Source organism: Hypanus sabinus, chromosome 27 (genome assembly GCF_030144855.1).
Source record: "Hypanus sabinus isolate sHypSab1 chromosome 27, sHypSab1.hap1, whole genome shotgun sequence".
NCBI classification, from domain to species: domain Eukaryota; kingdom Metazoa; phylum Chordata; class Chondrichthyes; order Myliobatiformes; family Dasyatidae; genus Hypanus; species Hypanus sabinus.
In genome coordinates this window covers 15,339,137-15,359,210 of record NC_082732.1, presented here as the reverse complement: position 1 = coordinate 15,359,210, position 20,074 = coordinate 15,339,137, and the positions used below count along the sequence as shown (strand labels likewise).

The following is a 20,074-nucleotide window of genomic DNA, read 5'->3' as shown; positions in this document are numbered from 1 at the left end:
ATAGCCACGAAACCAGGAAAGTAAAAGAGCATCGTCAACCCCAAATCTCACCCTCCCCCCACCCCCACACAAAATAACAAACAAAAATGGAACAGGCATAGTGCCCCCTAGATCCCCACCCCTGCACACAAAAATATGAGAAAGGTTGGGTAAAAAGCACAATACAAAAAAAAACTATGAAACTGAAAAAAAGTCTATTGTCCAAGTCCAACTGCAAAACTCGGAAAACCAGGGTAACATTCTCTGGGCATAACAGCAGGCTCTCTCCTCTCAGGCTGCAGAGAGGTCCCCAGTGATTAAAAGGCAGGCAGCCCACGCTAACCCTCCACATTCGCCTCAATGTTTCAGTATCTCTCGTCACTTTAGTTGGCAAAATGGAGTTGAACATCAGCTCACGCCCCGAATTGCAGCCTGCTCGCCACGAGGTTTACGCTCGCAGCCTCTGCCTTTCGGAATCCTCTTGCAGACTGCAGATCGCTGAAACACCCAAACAACCTCCAAACTGCCGCACTCGCCTCGATGTTTCAATCTCCCTCCTGGCTTTAAGTGGCCAACAATGGAGTCATACGTTGGCTCGGGACCCATCCCGCAGCCTGCTCACACTCGCTGCCTCTGCCTCCTGGAATCCTCTCACAGACTGCAGAAGCACCCAAACAATCTCCAAACTGCTGATCACAGGCACAAACGGTTCCAGAATCACAACCGAGATGAAAAACAAATGGAAAATACATCAAAGAAGTGAAATATATGGTTTCCTTATCTATCCAGAAGATGTCAACTGAAGGGAGCATTGTACACAGATGCCATGTTGACCCGAAGGATAAGGATTCCAATTCATCGTTATTTGTGATATGGCCCACTATGGACGTATCATCTGCAAAGTTAGAGCTGGATCTGCCTACACATTTGTGAGTGTATAGAGAGTAGGGGAATGAGGATGCAACCATCATCAGTGTAATTGTCTCGTCATCTGGGTTCTGTTCTTGTGCTATTCTTCAATTTGACATTGTGATTCAAACTATCTAAACAATAGGTTGCAGAGGGACTTAAAGATGTCAGATTGAGCATTGAAATTGGCCGTTGAAGGGTGTGACAAAGAAAGCTTTGCAACTAAAGCTCTGAGAAATAGTACATCTGATGGAGGTCATCATAAATTCAAGGTTGGATTTGCTGGAGAAGATGGTTTAACACACGGGATGGAATCAAATTCATATAAAACATGAAGAGACTGGGAAAGAGGCAGCTGGCTCACAAATAGAGAAAGCTAGGAGACACTACGAGAGGGAGGATAGGCAGGTGATAGGGAAGGGACGCGCTCAGACCAAAGGTTTGAGATGTGTCTATTTTAACACTAGGAGTGTTGTGAACAAAGCAGATGAGCTTAGAGCATGGATCAGTACTTGGAGATATGATGTGGTAGCCATTACAGAGACTTGGATGGCTCAGGGACAGGAATGGTTACTTCAAGTGCCAGGTTTTAGATGTTTCAGAAAGGACAGGGGGGGAGGCAAAAGAGGTGGGGGCGTGGCATTGTTGATCAGAGATCAACAGCTGCAGTAAAGGTGGACCCCATGAAGGGATTGTCTACGGAGTCTCTGTGGGTGGAGGGTTAGGAACAGGAAGGAGTCAATAACTTTACTGGGTGTTTTTATAGGCCACCCAATAGTAACAGGGATATCGAGGAGCAGATAGGGAAACAGATCCTGGAAAGGTGTAATAATAACAGAGTTGTCGTGATGGGAGATTTTAATTTCCCAAATATCGATTAGCATCTCCCTAGAGCAAAGGGTTTAGATGGGGTGGAGTTTGTTAGGTGTGTTCAGGAAGGTTTCTTGACACAATATGTAGATAAGCCAACAAGAGGAAAGGCTGTACTTGATTTGGTATTGGGAAATGAACCTGGTCAGGTCTCAGATCTCTCAGTGGGAGAGCATTTTGGAGATAGTGATCATAATTCTATCTCCTTTACAACAGCATTGGAGAGAGATAGGAACAGACAAGTTAGAAAAGCGTTTAATTAGAGTAAGAGAAATTATGAGGTTATCAAGCAGGAAATTGGAAGCTTAAATTGTAAACAGATGTTCTCAGGGAAAAGTACGGAAGAAATGTGCCAAATGTTTAGGGAATATTTGTGTAGAGTTCTGCATAGGTACGTTCCAATGAGACAGGGAGGTTATGGTAGGGTACAGAAACCGTGGTGTACAAAGGCTGTAATAAATCTAGTCAAGAAGAAGATAAAAGCTTACAAAAGGTTGAGAGAGCTAGGTAATGTTAGAGATCTAGAAGATTATAAGGCTAACAGGAAGAAGATTAAGAAGAAAATTAGAAGAGCCAGAAGGGGCCATGAGAAGGCCTTGGTGAGCAGGATTAAGGAAAACCCCAAGGCATTCTACAAGTATGTGAAGAGCAAGAGGATAAGACATGAAAGAATAGGACCTATCAAGTGTGACAGTGGGAATGTGTGTATGGAACTGAAGGAAATAGCAGAGGTACTTAATGAATACTTTGCTTCAGTATTCACTATGAAAAAGAATCTTGGTGATAGTAGTGATGAATTGCAGCAGACTGAAAAGCTTGAGCATGTAGTTGTTAAGAAAGAGGATGTGCTGGAGCTTTTGGAAAGTATCAAGTTGGATAAGTTGCCGGGACCAGATGAGATGTACCCCAAGCTTCTGTGGGAGGTGAGGGAGGAGATTGCAGAGCCTCTGGCAATGACTTTAGCGTCATCAATGGGGACAGGATAAGTTCCAGAGGATTGGAGGCTTGCGAATGTTGTTCTTTTATTCAAGAAAAGAACTAGAGATAGCCCTGGAAATTATAGACCAGTAAGTCTTACCTCCGTGGTTGTTAAGTTGATGGAGAAGATCCTAAGAGGCAGGAGTTATGAACATTTGGAGAGGTACAATATGTCAAGGGCAGGTCGTCCTTTATGAGCCTGATTGAATCTTTGAGGATATGACTAAACACGTTGATCAAGGAAGAGCAGTAGATGTAGTGTATATGGATTTCAGCAGGGCATTTGATAAGGTACCCCATGCAAGGCTTATTGAGAAAGTAAGGAGGCATGGGATCCAAGGGGACATTGCTTGTCCAGAACTGGCTTGTCAACAGAAGGCAAAGAGTGGTTGTAAATAGGTCATATTCTGCATGGAGGCCAGTGACCAGTGGTGTGCCTCAGGGATCTGTTCTGGGACCCCTACTCTTTGTGATTTTTATCAATGACATGGATGAGGAAGTAGAAGGGTGGGTTAGTAAGTTTGCTGATGACACAAAGATTGGAGGTGTTGTGGATAGTGTGGAGGGCTGTCAGAGGTTACAGCAGGATATTGATAGGATGCTAAACTGGGCTGAGAAGTGGCAAATTAAGTTCAACCCAGGTAAGTGTGAGGTGGTTCATTTTGGTAGGTCTAATATGATGGCAGAATATAGTATTAATGGTAAGACTCTTGGCAGTGTGGAGGATCAGAGGGATCTTGGGGTCCTAGTCCATAGGATGCTAAAAGCAGCTGCACAGGTTGACTCTGTGGTTAAGAAGGCATATGGTGTATTGGCCTTCATCAATCGTGGAATTGAATTTAGGAGCTGAGAAGTAATGTTGCAGCTATATAGGACCCTGGTCAGACCCCACTTGGAGTACTGTGCTCAGTTCTGGTCCCCTCACTACAGGCAAGATGTGGAAGCCATAGAAAAGGTGCAGAGGAAATTTACAAGGGTGTTGCCTGGATTGGGGAACATGCCTTATGAGAATAGGTTGTGTGAACTCGGCCTTTTTCTCTTTGGAGCGACGGAGGATGAGGTGACCTGATAGAGGTGTACAAGATGATGAGAGGCATTGATTATGTGGATAGTCAGAGGCTTTTTCCCAGAGCTGAAATGGTTGCCACAAGAAGACACAGGTTTAAGGTGCTGGGGAGCAGGTACAGAGGAGATGTCAGGGGTAAGTATTTTACTCAGAGAGTCATAAGTGCGTGGAATGGACTGCCAGCAACAGTGGTGGAGGCAGTTATGATAGGTTCTTGTAGGAGCTTAGTAAAATAGAGGACTATGGGTAAGCCTAGTAATTTCTAAGGTAGGGACATGTTCAGCACAGCTTTGTTGGCCGAAGGGCCTGTATTGTGCTGTAGGTTTTCTGTGTTTCTGAAAGATTGTTAATAATAATTCTATGAAGAAACTTTTCACACAGAGAGAGGTGGGAAACCGGAGGAGTTTAGGAAATGACATTGCAACCTTGTCAAGAGAACCTGGTCAACACTGGGTTGGGGGGGGGGGGAGAGGGAAGAGAGAAATAGATAGAAAGATACGTTGGTCAGTAGGAACTCAGATAATAAACACCAGCACAGACCTACTGGGCAGATTTACTTGCTTATAAACCTAAGCTTCACATGGTTCCATATAAATAGGGTCTGTGAGAAGAGTTTGTACCTTATTGAGACTTGTATGTGACGTGATGCCAAGAAAGTTGGCCTCCAAGTTGACTCATAGATAGAAGAGGATCACCAGACTGAATGGGTACGAGGGAAGAGTACGTCCGTTGTGGGGAATGGTGTGTAGGAAGGCAAGCTGACGTAGGGGAACAAAGACTCCAGACTTCAGAACATAAATAATTAGCAGCAGAGCTCAGCCAAGTGGTTGTGAAAAGAAGGATCTAATCAGCATGTAGCCCCACAGTTTCACACACCAAGTGATTTTTTTTTAAGGAACTTTTGCAGAGGGCAGATTACATCAGAGGAATCAGAGTGAACGGAAGGCCAACAGAAGACAGAGGTTGTGTTCGGGCAGTTTGGTGGTGTATGCATTATGTAGACTTATCAAATTTGGGACTCAGCCAGTTAATGTGTGAACACAAAATAAAGCTCTTTTGTGATTGTCACAACTTGTCCTAAATGTAGACCATTAATTTGACACGAATCAAATCTGAGGTGCAATGAGCAAAACAGGAAACTGTGGGAACTTTGCTACTAATTGACTTATAAGACCTGGAAGGAACCAACTGGGACTGAAACGACATCGGCTTCATGTTTCAGTAATTTCTTCCTCTTCTAATGTTATCTGGGTCTTTGAAAAATGATTTCCTCCCTGGTCAGGAACATGTCTTGGAGGTAACATTGGGGCATGTTAAAACTATACAGTATGCTGTTCCAAAACCACTGTGAGAAGCTGGAGATTTCAGTTTATCCACCTTAGACTGAGTTTTGTCAAACTCATAGGAGCAAGCAGACTGTTGCTTTCCCTGGATGTGTGGTCCTGCACATTGCTTCCAAAGGGTGGTAACTTTGTCTGGAAATCATGCTTTCATTTGTAGTGTTCGCTCTAGTTTATTCTTTTCCATGGCTGGGGATTTGCATCCCCACCCACTCCGCAATAGTCTGCACCTCACCCCATCTGCTTGCCCTTGCCTGACCCTTCCTCTTTCAACCTGCTGTTTTTTTTAAACTCTAAGCAACATTTCTTCAGTTGATCCCGCTCACTTTGTTTCATGCCAGCTGGTGGCATAGTGGCATCAGCGCTGGACTTCGGGGCGTGAGTTCAAATCCGGCCGGTTCCCTTACACGCTTTCCATCCGTGCCTGGGTTGAGTGGCAAGCTAGCAACTCGACCTCGTAAAAAGAAAAACCTGGAGAGGGATGGGCTCTGCCAGGTTTCTGATGCCCAAGGCACGCCGTACGATGAGCAATCAACAAAAAGATCGATACAAACTGCTTGTCGTGACAGCGCCCCGACGACTCCACCAGGAGTTAAGGGTGCACGCACACACACACACTCACTCACTCACTCACTCTTTGCTTCTTGTCATTTGTTGCAGTCAACCTTGCCCTGATCACCAGTAAAAAACACGTGAAGCCGATGGGCCAAAAGTCAATGGCCTGATAAGGATGTTCTGTCCAGTGTCTAACAAGAGCTGCTGCTTCTCTCTTGACAGGTCTTTAAATTTTGGTGGAATCGGAATGATTATGGGACATGAACTAACTCACGCGTTTGACAACCAAGGTATGATGGATTTAATGTGTTTAAGGATTGTTAGAATCTCAGTTAAAATACTCTTGGAGGAAAGAAGGCAGTTCATATTGGCATAGGATCTGGGGGATTACAATATGTCTGCTGTGTTCTTGTGTTTGGTATTGGAGACCACAAGAGTACCACAGCACAGCCTAGGCTCTTAATTTCTTTGATTTACCAGTGATCCTGGTACTAATCAGGTTAGGTAATGAGGATCTGTGCAGGCTGGACCACCATTCCCACAAGTGTAGGAAATGGAGTGTTTAAGATGATTCAAGAAATTGATAGCATTGTTAAAGACTATGTCTTCTGATGGAAGGTGGAACCCTCGAAGGGTGACAAGGGCAGGATCATCCAGAGGTGGTGTCAGAAAGCATTTCATTTCACTAGAAGGAATCTGGAACATTTTCCCACTTAGTCAATGAATTCATGTGGAGCTGGTTCATTTACAGATGAGAAACCAAGGAATGAAAATCCAAATGAGGTTCAGAAAATATTTCATTGAATGGCGGATGAAGGTTGAGAGGCTGCATGGCCTGCTCTTCCTACTTTCCAGCTCTCCTGTCAAGTTCACCCGAGTTGTGGATGCTCCCCTTGCAGGAAGCTTCACTGTGGCATGGAGACATCAGAAGTAGATCTGATACTCAGTACCCAAATACAGTGCCTGTGATCGACTGACCCCTGCTGGCGAATGCATGAATCTGGAGGTTAGGTGAGACAGGGCAGGGAGAGGGGGAGAGGAGTTTCACGTGTGCAAGTCAGATAAACCAAATTCAATTGAAATAATATTATCCAAGTTCACCTTGATTTAAAACCAGTGAAGTTTTATTTGGTGTAATTCCAGCTATCCTAAGGTTGGAAACACATTATTTTTCCACAGCAAGATCTAAGGAATTATAATTGCTATTAGTGAAATAATTGCTATTTTAATTAAGTTGGTTGAGAGTAAATATCAGGAAGAACTTGTTCGTTCATCTACAGAATGAGGTAGTGTGTTTTTTTCAGACCCACTTGTGATGGCCATTGTGGTTTCAGTTTAACACCTCAGGTGAAAATTAACTATGCAGTACTCACTCAGTACTGTATAGTTTATATATATATAAAATAATATACTAATATATTGTATAATATATATAATATAATACATAATATAGATATAATACATGATGTATATAATATATAGTATACAAATATATAGTATAGTTTTATTATAAAATCATGTTCACATCCCTAGAGTGTGAATTCTGTTTATTACCTGTACTATACTGAAGAGCAAAGTTATTTTTGAATCTTAAGCATGGAGGTGAATCCTGATTAGGCCACCTTAAGAGTTCAACTCAGCCTGAGTTAATTCCAAAGCGTCAGCCACTCGTACAATGATCCTTTTCTGGGAATTGTCTGCTGACCTCCCAGCAGGGACCGGAACTGAATATAGCTGTCCTTTGATGATATTTATTTGTCACGCCTCAAAGCAGAAATGCTGGGAACTCTCAGCAAGTAAAAGTTATTTCTGATTTCCAGCATTTCAAAGGATTCAAAATATATTTAGTATCAAAGTATGTATAAATTATACAGCCTTGGAATTTATCTGCTTGCAGACAGCCACAAAGCAAGAAACTAAAAAGAACTGAATTTTTTAAAAAGGCCAACACCCAAAACATAGAGAAGAGAAAACAAAACAAAACATGAAAACAGTGTTCAGAACTAAATGGAGTCTATAGTGTTACGGATTCAGCAACAATAAATATGTGAGTGAGGCAGGGGTTTTTATAACAAATAAAACATTTATTAAACACTGAAAACAAACCCCCAAAAGTAAACAAATCACTAACGTAACCGGAAATCAGCTGCTGTGCGGCAGCTTAAACAGTTCTTAAAGCGATGTTGCAAAAACAATTCTTCAAAGTAGTATTGCAAAAGTTCAAAATGCTTACAGTCCATTTAAGGGAGAGACTTTTTAAGACGATTTTAAATTCACTTTCACACCATGTTACTGCGGTTCCCAGTCGAACTACTTTTCTCACGAAGAATTTACGAAGATGAAAACTGAAACGGCTTAAAGGCACTGACCTTTCCTTTACAACACTGTACTCAATCCTTTCTGCTATTTCACAGGGATTAACACGGGGACAGCCAACGAATTCCTTCCGAATGAGGATCAAACAAGGTCGAACCTGTTTCACCATCGAAATCGACTTTCCTCGATCTTTTAACTCCCCAACTCTGATCTTCACTCTCCACTGATTTTTAACTAGCAGTATTATAAAGAAACTGCTGGCAATGACCTTTTAAACTTTAGGCATTAAATAAAACTCCATTTTCCAACTAAACTGCGTCATAACATTAAATCACACAGTGCGATGAAGTCAACATGGCAAATCCAGCCACGAACTGCCCCTCCTCACAGGGAGGGGTCCTCCTTTTATACCCTGTAAAAAAAAACCTGTCACATGACCTCTACTGGTGGGAAAATTACATCACTCCACCATCACAAGACCATTACCTCAAGTCCAGTACAGCTTCAACACCTGTCACGTGACAAGTATACCACTGTCATGTGTCACGGGTACGTAACAATAGGCCCAGAGCAGCTGGAGTAGGACCATAGCCTTGGTCTCAGTTCATCAGATAGCGGGGCAAATCACCGCAAAGCTCGCAGACACAAAGTGCGTAGCAGCTGGAGCAGTTTCACAGTCTCAGTGCCATGGAGGGAGAAGTTAACATCGCAGAAGAACAAGCGGAATTAGCCCGACCCTCACCTCCGGTCCAGACATCCTGCTTTTCCTGTCTATCTGGGGAGGCAGTTAAATTATCCAACCATTTCAACATTTGCAATATTGTTTCCCACCTGCCATAGATTAGTCAGTAAAGCTGAACGGACAGTGAGTGTCTTGCTCATTCAGATGTTTCGGTTGGCAGAGAAATGAACAGAGAATGGCATATTTAAGCAGATTTAGTTACACAAATTTGTACAAAACTTAACACAACATAAAAATACTGAAAATGCTTCTAACTCACTTCACGGGACTTCTTTTCTGAATTTAAATAGATTATCAGCTCTGAATTTGTCCAGCACCCAGGCAGAGCTGAGATCTTGTTAGTCCCCTGTCGTCTTACTCGTCATTGATCACTTCGTAAGCCTTTTGCGAACAGCAATTATTACAGCTATTATTACTAAATAGTACAATAAGATGAACACTTGGCCTCACAATCTGTGTTTTTACTGTTTTGCACCTTATTAATCACCTGCACTGCACCTTCTCTGTAGCTGCTGTACTCTGCAGTCTGTTACCTCAATGCACTGTGGAATGGATTTATCTATACAGTCAGTACGCAAGGCAGCTTTCAATAATACAGCAATTGCAATTTCAAACTTCCTGACACTTGACAAGCTTTAGTAAAATGAGGCATTTTAGTAAAATGATTTTTAAACAAATAGGTGTTTATATGCATTTGCATTGTGTGAGATTATACTTTGGAGCATTAGAAATATCAGTTATGAAAGATCTATGTGGTCAGAAATTTTGTGTCAGCGATAAGATTAGTCCTGACATTTACTACTACTTTCTTCTATTATATAGCAAGAAGACGCCAGCAATCATAGGCGACTTTCTGCAGATTGCAGAAAATTGTTCCAGATTTACTTTGAACTTCTGACCTTACAGATTTTTGCATTCGTTTTCAATAGTTTCCTAATTACTTTCTTTGTTTCCGATATAGGCTGTGTGTATATATATAAAATTTGGGTGGCACAATAGCCTAGTGGTGAGCACAACACTTTACAGGACAGGTGACCTGGGTCCAATTCCGCAGGCTGCTGCCTGTAAGGAGTTTCTATGTTCTACCCGTGATCACATGGGTTTCCTCAGGGTTCTCGGGTTTCCTGCCTTAGTCCAAAGATGTCCCAGTTGGTAGGTTAATTGATCATTGTAAATTGTCCCATGTTAGGCCAGGATTGCTGGGCGGCATGACTCAAACGGCCAGAATCTCAATAAATAAATGAACATAGTTTCTGATTCATATAAAAGATCTCTATTGCTGCTATATTGCAATTTTGCTTTAAACCAAATGACAAAGATAAGCAGAATAATAAGATGACAAGAATATTCATTAATAAACTTAAATGCTGCACAAAATTGAGTCATTCTCAACTAGAAATTATTTGAGCATCACTAGATCAAAAAACAAAAAAACAAAATAGCATAAAGTGTACAAACAACACATTATTTGATGTAAGATAAATTTAAAAGTTATTAAGAATGTCTGTCACATATCAATGTCCACAATTTTATATGTGCTGGTCTCTTTTGTTAATAAAACCAAGTAAGAAAGACACATTAACATGAGAAAATCTGCAGATGCTGGAAATTCAAGCAACACACACAAAATGTTGGCGGAATGCAGAAAGCCAGGCAGCATCTATAGGAAGAAGTACAGTCGACGTTTCGGTCCGAGCCCCTTTGTCAGGACTAACTGGAAGAAGAGACAGTAAGAGATTTGAAAGTGGTATGGGGAGGGGAAGATCTGAAATGATAGGAGAAGACAGGAGGGGGAGGGATGAAGCTAAAGACACAATTTCTGTTTAGGTTTAAAGCAAAATCTATTTTAAAGAAATTTCTGATCACTAATTGATTCTAATCTGCTTGAAGCAAATAGTCTCATTAACTTTAAAAGTCCTCCAAACTTGTGGAGAAATATTGATTTCAGTATCAGTGTACCGATAAAACCTTTATTTTGTAAAATAAATCTCCCAATTTGCTAGTTTAGTACTGTTTAATAATTTGGTTACATTAAAGAAGAATTAACAGAACCACATTAAAGGATTGTATGTAGATCTCAATTTTGGGTAGCCTTGTGTCAAAGGCTAAAACATATCTTGGGGAATTAGTGGAGTTTTACTATAAACACATATAAGCAAAACCTGAAGAACAAAGCTCCAGAGATGTTCGTGGAAGATAGCGGAACAGCTGCGGATTACTTTGAGTCAGTGGACTGGGCCACCATGCTCAAGTACTCAACTGTGGATCAGAATGATTGTCACGGACTTTATTAAAACAGTTGTAGACAAGTGTGTTTGATGCACCATCAATAACTCACTCTGAGACATAAAGGCGAGATATCGGCTTTTATTGACTGGAAGAAGGAACAAGCAGTAGTTGACCACCATACTACATCCTGGAGACAGAGGCTCAGGCTTCAATTGCCTTTATACAGGGGTCTGTGGGAGGAGCCGCAGTCAGCAGGGGGTGTGTCCAGACAGGTATATGTAGTTCACCACAGTGTTCCCACAAAATCACTCAGAATTCTCCCCAACTAGAGGGATACAAGTCCGGTGTCCAAGAAAGTTACAAGAGGTCCAGGTACGATGTCCAGAAAGCAATCTAACAGATGAAGTGGCAATTCCAGACTAAATTTGAATCAATGAAGGATTCCCAGCTGCTGTGGCTAGACTTGAATGCTATCACCTCTTACAAAGTAAAATCAAGTGACATAGGTGATAATGGGGCTTTGCTTCAATGTGATCTCAATGCCTTCTATGCTCACCAGCAAAGCAATACCTCCTTGTGCAATTGGATCCATGATTTCCTCATTTGGAAACCCCAGACAGTTTGAATTGGCACAGCATCTTCTCCACAATCTCCGTCAGCACAGGTGCACACAAGGCTGTGTGCTTTGCTCCCTGCTGTACTCACTTTATACTTATGACTGTGTGGTTAAGCATGGCTCTAATGCTATATTCAAGTTTGCTGCTGATACCACTGTCACAGGCCGAACCAAAAGTGGTGATAAATCAGCTTATAGGAAGGAGATTAAAAACACGGCTGAGCGGTGCCACAACAACACTCTATTGCTCAATGTCAGGAAGAACAAGGAGTTGATTATTGACTTCAGAAGAAGAAAACCATTGGTCCACGACCCAGTCCTCATTGGAGGATCAGAGGTGGAGAGGGTCAGCAACTTTAAATTCCACTGTGTTATTATTTTGAAGGACCTGACCTGCAGTTATGAAGAAAGCACAGTACTTCTTTAGATTTGGCATGACATTGAAAACGTTGACAAATTTCCGTAGATGTGTAGTGGAGAGAATATTGACCGGCTGCAGAGGGAGAAGCAAGGTTCATCTTTTTCTTTCTATAGGCAGTCTGACCAACTGAATGTTTCCAACAGTTTCTCCTTATTCATTCAAATCCATTCACCAAAAGTAACATTGGCAGTTCATCCTAACTCTTGTTTCTCTTATTCATCTGTGGGAACTTCAGAATAGAAGGATGCCTGCTAAGAACAGAGATGAGGAGAAATTTCTTTGTCCATAGTGTGGGGAATCTGGGGAATTCATTGCCGTATTCAGCTGTGGAGAACAAGTCATTCGGGTATATTTAAAGTGGAAGTTCATAAGTTCTTGATTATATGATGCCGGAGGTTACCGGGAGAAAGGAAGGATAAACGGGGTTGAGAAGGAAAATAAATCAGCCATGATTAAATGATGGAGTAGACTCGATGGGCCAAAGGGCCTGATTCTGCCCCTAAGTTTTAATTCTAATTGTATTGTGTCTTCTGGCAGGGAAAGAGTATGACAAAAGCGGCAACATGAGGTCCTGGTGGAAGAATTCCTCAGTCAAGGCCTTCAAACATCAAACTGAGTGCATGATTGAGCAGTACAATAATTATGTGATCAACGGCGAGCACGTGAACGGCAAGCAAACTCTGAGTGAAAATATCGCTGATAATGGTGGTTTGAAAGCAGCTTACCATGTGAGTACCCGCAGTCCACTAAGGTGGACCAAGCTTCAGGGGAACTGCTTGTTTGTGGGCCATTAGGTCATAGGTTTCAATGTGTTGGATGTAGCTGAATGTCCAGATGGGTAACATCCATGTAGTTAAAGTGCAAATGCTAACCCTATACTGAAGGATGCCATTGAAGTCTTTGCTGGACTGAGTTGCACCATTCGTCAGCTTATTGAGGCACGTTACCAGGAAGAAAACTTGGGCACGGACCCTCACTAAGCTCTTCCAAAACACTGCTATGAGCTGAAAGCACTACTCAAGCTCTTGTGTTCTTCAAGACCAACAGATGATTGGTTTCTCAGTGATGAAGATTTGATATATACTTGTAACTTCAGGACAAAATTCTGAAATATGGCATTCATTATGGATCTTTTCATCATGGATAACTTCAATCACCACTACACTACACTGATTCTACTTACTTTCTCCTCTTTCTCCTTCTCTCTTTTTCCATTCATCATTCTGGTTCTTCTCTCACCTGTTCTCTTGTTCTCACCTGCATATCTCCTCCCTCTGGTGCCCCTCTTCATCCTACCCTTCCATGGTCCACTGGCCTCCCCTATTAGATTCATTCTTCTTCCTCCTACCACCTCCCAGCATCAGAATTCATCCCACACCCCACTCAACCACCTTCCCCTTCACCTAGTTTCATCTATAGTCTGCCAGCTTGCACATTTCCTCTCCCCCACCTTATTCTGGCTTCTGCCCCCTTCCTTTCCAGTCCTGTTTCATAGTCTCAGCCCAGAACATTAACTGTTTATTCCCCTCCATAGATACTGCCTGGCTTGCTGAGTTCCTCCATCACTTTGTGTATGCTGCTCACTCTCAATGACTCATGTTCTCAGTATTACAGTTTGTCTCCCTTTGTACACTGTTTATTTGTAAGTCTTTGTTTATGCATAGTTTTTACTAAAATTCTGTTGTATTTCTTTTTTCCCTGTAAGTGCCTGTCAGAAAATTAATCTCAAAGTAGCAAATGGTTATATGTACGTACTTGGATAATAAATTTACTTTGAAATCAGAACTTCAGACAGAACTTTTTAACCGATCCATTGTGGCTATTCCAATAACAAATTAGAGAGAGCTTGTGTATGTGTGAGTGATAATAAACCTGATCCTCAATCTGGCTCTGTCATGGTGATTGTTCAAATTAACTTGTCAGTTCACAAGCTGATATAAAAATCTGCTTTTCAGGCCTATGAGAAATGGGTAAAAAAGAATGGTGAAGAGATGGTTCTGCCTGCCTTGAACTTCACTAATCGACAACTCTTCTTCGTGGGATTTGCCCAGGTGAGTTGTGTCCAGTGAAAGTATGCTTAAGTTTCAAAGAAATATAGACAGTTAGATTTTCAGTCAGGATCTAAATCCCAGTTTCCACAGATATTTCCACTTAGATTTCTGGTCTCATTCTTTAATATTTAAACACCTTGCTTCTTCAATTACTTTTTGATTGAGTGACACCTTCCTAATCAGCATCTCCCATTGGCCTTCAGTATGGAGACCCATAGCAAATACTTTGTATGTTTCTGAATGTCTTTGACATTTCAAAAACTTTCTCTTTGATCTGACATTATGTGTGCATAAAAACTAAAAGCAGAAATCTTTTAAGTCAAATGACAGGAAGTAGTGTTCCTGCACCAATCTAACATGAGACTGTCTGTTGGAAAGGGTTCCCAATCAAAAGTTCCTGAACTATGTGCTCCCTTACTCTGCTCACTGGAGAGCCCAATGTCAAAGATTCGGCAGCATTCTGGGAGGGTAGACACCTTCGCATTCCAGCACATGTGGGAACCTCCATCTTGCTGATACTCATGTTGGGGAAATGCCACAAAGTTCTGACCACTTGGTCCCTTTCCCTATCCCTAAAATTTCCAGCCATTAGTTCCAATCCCAGTGTAAAACAAATCAAAGGACTGAAATATGCATCCTGGTAGCCATAAGGAAACCAAGGAGCTGCTGGGACTCATCCTGGCTGTTTGGAGGAACAATCCGGTGGGTCCCAGACCGCTGTGTATCCATAGTCCTGCATGTTTTCACTGTTATAAGCAAAGATCCAAGTCTCTTGAAATTTGTTCTCCAATCTGTCTTTATAGTATCTTGAGGTAGGTCTTTGGTGCTCTCATAGCCTCTAGGGACTAGAAAAGTGCTGAAGGAAACACAACACTTCTTTTTGCCTCCACAGCTTTGGTGCTGCTTACGGACCCCAGAAAGCACCCACATAGGGCTCATCGCAGACAGCCATAGTCCTTCAATGTACAGGGTCATCGGAGCAGTGACTAACTCCATCGATTTTGCCAAACATTTCAACTGTCCTGAAGGAAGTCAGATGAACCCTGTGCAAAAATGCGACGTGTGGTGAATTAAATAAGATGATGAGGAACGGAAGCCTCGAGTCCTGGAGCTGTGGGATTGGTCTGAACGTCAGGTCCCACCTCAGCTAACTGGGTCAATTCTGCGTCTCATAACAAAAAGAAATTTATTTGACTATATTTTTGTTGAAATGCCTGTGGATCGCAGTGTGAATACTTTTACTCCGCTTCCCACACTATGGATAATGCTGGAACCTGTGGGAAGAGCACACAACAAAACAGAAGATAACATTTGATGGCATTGCTGCAAGACAGGGCACTATCCACCTAAACACTAATTGCCCTTTTTTTTTCAGAGCATTTATACTTTGGTTGTTATTTTTACTAAGTAGGGTGAATATCTAAGATGCTAAAGAATGGTTTTGGTGGTGGTGTAGATGGGGAGCAGCTCTTGTGGATGTTCTGTCACTGCATCGGGGTCTCCATGCACATGGATCTTCCACCTATGCTGGAAATACCCGAGGAAATTTATAGCAAAGGTTTATAATGGTTGGATGGATTTTGTATGCATTGCCCTGGTCTAAGTACACTGAAATGTTATTGATCAGAGAGATCATGAACAGTTTATGGCCACATGGCCTTGTTTGCCTCCTTTCCTTCTCTTTCCAGCAAGTGATACGTCCATGTTTGTTTTCTGTGCAGCAAAAGGGGGCAGAGGGTGGTAAGTGAAGTCAGGAAACTGATTAGCCTCTTAACTAACTTCGACAATTTAACAAAGCATCCAGCCAGTCCTCCCCTTCCCACCTCATGTCCCAAAGAATCCAAGGACTGACAGAGAAGTTGGGGTCCAAAACTACTTCCCATGGGGTGGAAGATTTGGAGGGGGGGAGACTGAAATGTTGAGAGCAATTATGCCTTGGCCTTACTGAGGACCCAGCTTTTAGATTTATTCAGTCAAAGGTAGATTCTTAACAAAACTGTTGTTTGCTTGTATGTGTCCCTAACCATCTCTGAAACTCATTTGCTACGGTTAGTTTTCTAGACCCTGAATCTGCATATCTTCAAAATTTTAGACATCTATTCTGCAAAGCAATTGAGTTAACCTTAGATTGTGGTGTATGCACTTTTAATCACTTTTAAAATTTTGTCAATAGGATACTCTATTGGAGACCACAGTGAGACAGATTTGCATTTTTAATCTCTAGTACTGTCCTTTAGAATTTTTGTTCTGGTGATCAAATCCTTTCAAGAGGTGAACCTATATCTCACTCTCTCTATTATCTCATTCAGCCCTACAACCCTTATGATCGCTATAATCCTGACCTCATTTACATCCACAGTTTTCCTCCAGTTCATCATTGAAAAGCATGTGGCTTGACATCACCAGCAAAGAGTTCTGTTGTCACTATCTGTCTCTCAGGAGCCCCGCAGACGGTCAGAGCTCATCACCGAAGGGTGGCCCTTGGCATCAAACCCTGCCTCATGCTGCTGATTACATTTTGTACAGAGTGGTAGCAAAGGCAGCGGATGTGGTGCAGCCAGCAGAGCCACAGCCTCGCGTCACCAGAGCCCCAGGTTCAGTCCCGACCTTGGCAACTGTCTGTATTTTCCCAATCCTAGCTTGGCCCCTACAAATTACCCTTGTGTGCAAGTGAGTGGTTAGAGTCTGAGTAGAGGGTTGATGAGTACTTGGGCAGAATAAAACTGGGATTAATGTAAATGTGTGGTTGATAGAGCAGACTTGATGGGCCAAATGGTCTGTTTCCTTGCTCTATCTTTCTATGACTGTCTTATTCACAGTCTGGAGTCTAAGGGCCTTAGTGTTAAGGGTGTTAGCCTGGAGTGACAATTCTGCCAATATATTTGAAGGATTTTGGTTCAAGAACACAATAACGAATCAGTATGTAGAAAAATGTTTATTGGTATGGTACATTCATTATAAATAATGCATTAATATGCACATTAAGGGTGATTAATGTTCCTCATTTTCATTTGTAACAGCTGCAGAAAGCATACCATAGATTGCCAGCTATCTATCAGTAACTTCAGCAGATTCTAGCCAAGGTGGCTGAGATTCCTGCCCGTCCCACCCTTGCGTTCTGATGCCTCAGATTCAGGGAACTCCCAGTCTTCCAAAGCTTGTATTAATCATTTAAAATTCCCGTGAGTCTCTCATCATAAGCGAGAGTGAATGATAACTGGTCACCTTCTACCGAAGAATATTTTGCTGGGGCTTACATTGCTTTTGCCACTAAGTGCTAAAGGGTTTGTCCCTTCAGTACCTACATAGGCAGTCTTTGCACATTGAAATTTCACAATGAGCTGAGTAACTTTGCTGATGTTGGGTAACTGCAGGAAACAGGTTACGTCAAGGCAAACCTATGCAATATTGTCAGGGTAAAATGTGAGTTTTACAAGCTGTAATAGATGTCCAGTGTGTGTCATTGGTACAGTACATGGACTGGATGCATCCTGTTTGTATTTGGCTGATTGGCCAATGATCCTTCCTGTTGTATTGCATTCCTTTGTCTCCAAACTAACTCCATCAGCTGCTGGATGAAAGCAAATCCCTTCGCACTACTATGGGTGGGGTTCACTCAGTGTCAGCTAGATCCCTTCTGCGCTGGCTTAACAGTCACAAGCAACGCAACCACAGCACATAAAACGATGTTTCATTTTGTTTTTTTGTGTCCTAAGAAACTTGTAGGAAGTGTTAAAGGTTTCTGCACAATAATGAACTGAAGTTGATATCAGTGTAACGTGGTGATGCAGCAATCAGAGTGGAAAAGTAGATTTCCCCTTTTGGAAGTCTATTCCCTACTGATGGTAATAAGCCATCAGGAAATCTCACAACTCCACCTACAGACTTTGAACTCTGAAGAATAACCACCCTTACAATTCAAAATTCTCCTCTCTCGTCAGGAACATTGTACAGAGAGAACAATTTCCAATACAGAATACCCAAGTAAATCCTGATGGCTGTACATCGTCACTTAGAGTTGCACATCTAGTACTGATCTTTGTAGCTACTTCAAGAAAAAAAGTAAGTTACTTTTGTACAAAAGAAATCAAAATGAGGTTTTGTGCTCTTTTTTGGATTCACAAAGTATAGTATTAATCCTAACCCCAGTTAACTAGGATAATAAGCACTGTTACCGCCGGGTTTATTTCCTACTGTGGTTGCAGAATTGTAGTTCAAAAAATTAGGTGTAAATGTTATGCATTGATGTCCATAACAATCTTTTAGTAATGCTTCTCATCTGAAGCAAGTAGTTATTTGCAGCTGCTGCCCACCTCTGGCAACAGAATTGCAGTACCTAACCTGTGTACTGATGGCATCAGGGTAATTTCTCCCATTCACTGCCCAGTGGTTGGGCTGAATTCTCTGTTGCCTATTGCAATCCAGTGGCTGAGGAGGGGCCAGGAGTCCTGATCACTGTTCAGTGCTTTGGGTGGGGGGGGGGTGATCAATGGGACCATGCCCCTGATCATTGTCTTGTGGCTGGGTGCAGGATTAGTGATCTCCTTATTGGCCTCTGTTCCTGACTGGTGCTCACTGGTTGGGCCTGACGGTACAGCTCTCAATCCTGCCCAATAGTTGGGTCAGTAGCTGCTTAGAAACAATTGGATGACAGTATGTTTGACTTGACGTTACTGTGCCATTGATTGTTCGATCTACAACAGAGAAGTGCAGGATAGCTGGAGGTTTTGAGCTTAGATTGATGTCAATAGAGTATCAGTTTATTTAGCTTACCTTCCTTTCTCTCTGATTCACAATCAGTCATTTTGTTACCTGTTATTTAACTACTGTATATTGCATCATCTCCAACAGATCTCATCTTGAAGAGAAAGTTAACTGCATTACAAGAAAACAATTCCACACTACTAACTGTGGGTGCTTTCATATTGTTAACAGTGACCTTTCCCAGTAGCTAGTTGATGCAAGTGTTCTCCTTAAAGGAGGACATGGACATTCATCTCCAATTTAATGACCTCACCTTCGATCTATACCCTAACTGCATTTACTTTCTTTTGCTTCATATCACCCGACATTGTCAGCACAGGTAGGTAGTGGGGGCTTGTGGAGCTGCTGACTCACTGCTGCAGTGAGCAAAGTTCGGTCATGATCTTCCTCTATGTTGTAAAGGAATGTACAGATTAAATTGTTGGTATTCCTGAAGTAACGTAATAATTTTAAAAATCGTGAGCAAAATCCTTCTAGTTAACAATCATGAGTGATCAGTGAATTGCTTCTCAACTGCAAACAGTTTAATGCCAGCAATGGAATTTAAAAGGAACTATGACAAACATTTAAAGCCCCCACCCCAACTCCATTTAGTCAAGGGTGAAATTTCAGATCCTTGGTATTTCTGATTGTCCCACCACTTAACTGTGAGTCAGATATGGGGCTGGATATCCTCATTACCCAAAGCAGAGAGAAGCTTCACATAATCTTAATTACTAGATGTGTTGATTATGTAGTTTTCTCTTGTCAATCTGAAAATGTGCCTCTTGTTTGAAATCAATCATTGATTCTGATTTTAATTTTTATGTAATACTGGCCTGTAAAGAGAAAATATTTACATAAATATTTTACGTTCTGTATGTGAACATATTTTCTTGCAATGTTGACAGATTTTATTTTGAATGAGTGCTGTTGTGTACAGTCTTTTTAATGAGATGTCCTGTGGGTGAATTGCAATTCTGAAAGCCTATACATAAGTTTTTTGTTGTACAGACAGAAATGTTTTAATTATAATTCAAACATTAATCAATGTATTTGGTTTGCTGAGAGATTTTTTTCAACGGTTGTTCAAGGAGCACTCTTTTGTTGTACATTATTTTTTTCTCTTGTCACTGAGTTTCCATCTGTTTCATCAAGAAGCATCCTTACAGGAGCTGGCCGCCTTTGAGCGAATCCAGTCAGGATCCAGTTCCTGGCTACCTCAAGGTGATAATGATTGTTAGAGGTATCACTTCAAA

General features: G+C 41.7%; 1 protein-coding gene across 4 annotated transcripts in view; it reads left to right on the top strand.

The window, feature by feature from the left end:
• LOC132382002 (endothelin-converting enzyme 1-like) overlaps nt 1–19,868 on the top strand; it is a 314,075-nt gene extending 294,207 nt beyond the window's left edge. For all 4 annotated transcript variants that reach the window (XM_059951778.1, XM_059951780.1, XM_059951777.1 and 1 more), the window contains 4 exons: nt 5,920–5,987; nt 12,559–12,749; nt 13,977–14,072; nt 14,965–19,868. In XM_059951778.1, the coding sequence (XP_059807761.1) occupies nt 5,920–5,987; nt 12,559–12,749; nt 13,977–14,072; nt 14,965–15,141 (532 nt within the window). In that variant the 3' untranslated portion in view covers nt 15,142–19,868. The remainder of the gene's footprint in view (nt 1–5,919; nt 5,988–12,558; nt 12,750–13,976; nt 14,073–14,964) is intronic.
• The last annotated feature ends 206 nt before the right edge of the window (nt 19,869–20,074 follow it).